This window comes from Leishmania donovani, chromosome 13 (assembly GCF_000227135.1).
Source record: "Leishmania donovani BPK282A1 complete genome, chromosome 13".
In the NCBI taxonomy this organism is placed as follows: Eukaryota; Euglenozoa; class Kinetoplastea; order Trypanosomatida; family Trypanosomatidae; genus Leishmania; species Leishmania donovani.
In genome coordinates, this window is record NC_018240.1 from 469,595 (window position 1) to 474,137 (window position 4,543).

General features: G+C 63.5%; 2 protein-coding genes across 2 annotated transcripts; both read right to left on the reverse strand.

The window, feature by feature from the left end:
- Window positions 1-887: 887 nt before the first annotated feature.
- Window positions 888-2,102, reverse strand: LDBPK_131290 (hypothetical protein, conserved; the record flags this gene model as incomplete). The annotated part of the gene is made up of 1 exon (XM_003859292.1): window positions 888-2,102. One exon carries the CDS (start codon window positions 2,100-2,102, stop codon window positions 888-890), a length of 1,215 nt encoding a protein of 404 aa, XP_003859340.1.
- A 461-nt stretch (window positions 2,103-2,563) lies between these two features.
- On the reverse strand, window positions 2,564-4,543 carry LDBPK_131300 (hypothetical protein, conserved; the record flags this gene model as incomplete). Its single annotated transcript, XM_003859293.1, has 1 exon — window positions 2,564-4,543. The coding sequence occupies one exon, from the start codon at window positions 4,541-4,543 to the stop codon at window positions 2,564-2,566; it is 1,980 nt and encodes a 659-aa protein (XP_003859341.1).

Consider the following 4,543-nt stretch of genomic DNA (forward strand, 5'->3'; position numbering starts at 1 on the left):
GGGGGGGGGGTCGTTTTGCGGTATTTCGGTGTGGGGGCGGCCGCCGTGCGTGGTGCCCAGCCAGGAGGGGCGGGCTTGGCCCCGCCTTTAGGGGTTCCTCGGCGGTGGCGAGGGCGGGAGGGGCAGCCAACAGAAAAGGGGGGGGGGCGGGGCACATGGAGAAGAAGCAGGAAGGCCGTTGGAAGGCCCCACGGGCAGAGCGGAAATGTTTCGTTTTTTTATCCTGGCTCGCCGAGCGGCGTCGCACTGCGCGGTGGGTGGCGACGAATGGGTGTCTTTGTTTTTTTTTTTCAACGTGTTCACTCTTCCACGAACCAACGGACGCATAAACAATCTTAGCTCACCCCCCTGGTGGTATGTGGCGCCGGGGCTGTATGAAGGAATCGGGCCAAGCAACACCGTTTGGCGTCGTTCGACCCAGCGCAGGTCAGGCCCGTGGATCGCTCTTCGCATGAACGCATCGCGACGAAGAAAAATAGTGGGCTGATACCGCCAAGGAACCGGCGCGATCCGTAGAGAGCTGGTCGAGGCGTGGTCATGGCCGCACGCCTCCACGGCACCGCTCCGGCAGACACCTGCCCGCCGGCGCCAAGAGCCCGCAGCCGTAGCCGAGGGCGGACTCCGCGCAGAGCGTGGGTACTGGACCCGGATGCCACACGCGCTGAGGTGGCCGGCATCGTCGTGAAGGATGAAAAAAAATGCAAGGATCTGCAGCCATAGGTCGTGGTGGTGGTGGGTGGCGGAGCGATGCTGCAACAGAGGCGTCGAACGACAACGCCGGCGCAGGGGTAGGGTGGAAGAAGGGCCGTTTGTCAAGGGGCCGAGGGGAGAAGACGGGCATTCGGGTGCATCATTGGGCGCTCCGCGGTGGCGCACGTTGGAACCAACTAGAACTCGATGAACTTGCCCATGGGAATAATTTGGAACCTGCTCTCATCGATACTGGCGTCCTTTAAGGTCTTGCGCAGGACCTGCGGCGGCTCATCGAGCGGCTCGTCGGCGAGCTCAAAGGTACCCCAGTGCACCGCCACGGCCTGCTGGATGTGCTGGTCCTGAAAGATCTGCACCGCGTGCTCTGGGTCGATGTGGGCGCGCGCCATGAACCACCGCGGTGAATACGCGCCGATCGGGAGCGCGGCCATATCCATCGGGCCGAAGTGAGCGTAGATGCTCGTCGAGACATCCGGGTTGTACGCTGTGTCGCCAGCGAAGAAGTACTTCTTGTACCGGTTCCACGTCCGCTGTGCCTCGACCAGCACCTCGGAGCTAGACTCGATGCCGCTGGAGGAGATGAGGGTGGGCTTCTCGCACGTAGACGCGGGCTTCTGCTGATGCTGCTGCTGGCCTGGCTGCCAGCCGACACACCAGCCGCACCATAGCACCTCATTATCGTCGAAGGCGCTGTGCTTTCCCCAGTGCTGAGCCGGCGTGCAACCCACCCGGACCCCTTTTACCTCGCACGCCTCGTACCAGTCAAGCGTGGTGATAGACGCGGCCGGCACACCCCACTCTCGGAGGAAGCGGTCCAGCTTCAGCGGCACCACGAACTGGGCATCGGGGAAGCGGACCGCAACGGCCTTGATGCTGTGCTTGTCCATGTGGTCATAGTGGTTGTGCGAGACCGTGACAATGTGGATCGGTGGGAGCTGCGCTGCCGTGGCGGCCGGCGGGAACCGGCGCGACGGCCCGGCAAACGACAGTGGCGAGGCACGCTGCGAGAAGATGGGGTCGAAGAGGACGTTGACGCCATTGGAGAGGCACAGCAGCTGACTCGAGTGACCGATCCAGTACACCCGGTTCTTGGCTGGCTGCGCTTCGTCGTTACTCATACTCGCCCGCCACTGCGCCACTGACTCGGCCATGTTGCACGGCGCGTACCAGATCTTGCCGAACGCGTCATAGCCTCCTTTCGGCTTTGGGACGCCGTTGCACGAGTGGGACAGCATCCATTGCATCACTTTCCCGGCCGACGCGCTAGACGACGATGCAAGACCGAGGTTCTTGAAGTGCTTCCCGTCTCTGTTGCGGTTCGACCAGTACGAACCGATCGCCGCGCGCTTCGGGTATTCAAAGCCTGGCTTTGGCTGCACGGACTCCGGCATTGGCAAGCGCACCCATATGTGTACGAGTCTTGACGTGGCCTGGTACCGGAGTGTGTATGTGCACACCAAGGCCGAGATGCGAGATGCAGGAAACTGAAAGGGGGTCGCGAAGAAAACGACTTCGCAATGGTGAGGGGAGTACGTTTTTCGTGTGCGCGTTTTGCAGTCTTCTGCCGGTGCAGCCGCACGAAGGAGACGAAGGGAAGCCGTCAGTGGTGCGCCCACGGAAGAGCCCGGGCGAGAGAAGCGTAGATGAGAGGGATAGAGAAGTGAAACCACACACGCACACGCGCACGCCCAACAACAAAGGCGACAACTACGCCAACGCCACGCTGCCGTCATCTGAAAGACGACGGCAATCGCGAAGACGCGAGACAGCTGTCGGGCGTCTGTGTACGCATGTACTCGTTTCTTCTCACATGTTGTGCGTTTTGCGCTGTTTTCTTCCTCTTTGTCGCCGCTTACTTGGCTGGCAGCTCGTGGTAGACGTCTTCGGCCATGGAGGCGGGCAGCCGCACCGTCTTGTGGCCATTGTACACGTAGTCGCGCGGCGGCTCGCAGCCGGCCACCTCCGTGAGGCTGTACGTCTGAATGACGGACTCGAAGGCGCCAACGAGGAAGAGAGCACCGAAGGCGGGGTAGGCGGCGGCGCAGGAGATTCCACCAACAACGTCGCCATCCTCACCGTCGTCCGCCGACACCTCGTCGCTGTTGCTACCTGCTATCGCAACGTTGGCTGTTTTGGGCTTGTGCATGCTCTTGAAGGCGTCGGCGAGCTGCTGCTGCTGCTGCTGCTGCTGCACCCTGCTGCCTTCAGAGGGGTACGGCGCCAGGGCGAAGCGACGCGCACACCGCAGCAGTGCCTCCGGCTCGTCGTACACGTGCCACTCTTTCACGAGGCCGTCATCGTAGGAGCATGTGACGAATACGTCTGGGGTGCGCAGCACGCAAATGTGGCGCCCGAGGCCGCGAAGCTCCTGCCGTGTGCTCGTCACAAGCTGCGGCACGTAGGTCTCGGCGACAGCTGTGCAGGCGTCTTTGTCCGGGCGGCACGTCCACACGCACACCCTGCCATCGGCACAGCTGGTCACGAGGCGACGGTTCCCGGCAAGCACACGAAGCGCAAAACACGCTGTCCCTGGCGTTCGGAGGAAGGCGAGCGGGTACACGACCGGCACAACGCAGCTGAGCGGCACCCGCAGGTCATTCCTGAGCTCACCGCCTTCGAAGGAAACTGGCACGACCGTGTCCGTTAATCGGTCGCCCACTGTGGCGCCGCCGCCGGAAACCGCCGCCGTGCTCAGCTTGACAGTGTTCCACACCACGCCGACCGCCGCCCCGCCTGTGACCATACGACCGTGCTTGGGCTTCCACCTGCTCACCTGGCCGGCGCTGCTGCCACCGCGCTCCATCGCGCGCGCCATCTCCGACTGCACAATCGATGCAGGCAGCACCCACACGTGATGGTTGGCGAGCCGCGAAGCGCGGTACTCCACAATCTTCTCAGAATTGGCACTAGAGGCTGTAGGAAGCATGCTGCCTGCGTCGGAGTCATGCCGCAGCGACGCCTCGTAGCGCAACAACGCGCAGGGAAGCGGCGCTTGGTGCTCCTCGTCCCAGCAGAGCGGGTGGTGCGCGGCGAGCGCGTCGGCTGACGGTGACTCCGGACCGCGCCACGGCAATGCGTTGATGGCCCACACATACACACCGCCCTCTGTCCCGGCAAACACCCGGCCTGCCAGCTCATCTACTTCTAAACAGTGCACGACGCGGCCGGCATCTCGGGACGGCACCTTCTTCGAGTTGTCCTCGCGCGCAAACGGGCTGAGAGGGGACAGCATGCCCGTCATGTTCGCACTGCACATGAGCACGTGCTGCAGCGTATAGGAGCGGGCGACCACGTCGACACGCCACAGCCGCACGAGACCGGTGTCGTCGCCAGTGAAGACATACACAGCTGTGGGCTCGGCGGCGTGGACGGCATTGCGCCAGTGCTGCAGCGCGCCTTGCAGTGACGTGTCGCTCTCTTCCCCAGCCTTGCTACGACTCGGCGTTGCGGTGAAGGCGGAACCTTCCCATAATCTGGTGCTCCGCACCGCGGACGGGTGCGGCAGACACGTAATGCCAACCGGTACAGGATGAAACACGCTCACTGCAACACTCGTGTCCCCAGAAGATGCCGCGGAGGCGAAGAGTGTACCTAGGTGGTCCACGACTGTCACCGGCTCCTCGCGGGCGTGGCGGTGCAGAAGTCGACGGCCGACGCAGTTGAGCGGTGCGCGACCGCCCTCTGCGATGGCGCGTGCGGCCAAAGCATCGCCGCGCGCCGCCGCCTGCGCCAGCTCCGTCTCGCGTTTCCAGAGATGGGCTAGCTCGGGCAGCGTGGTCTCGCCGCACTCCGCAACGAGGGCTTCGAGGAGGTGTGGAGGCAGTAATGGCAT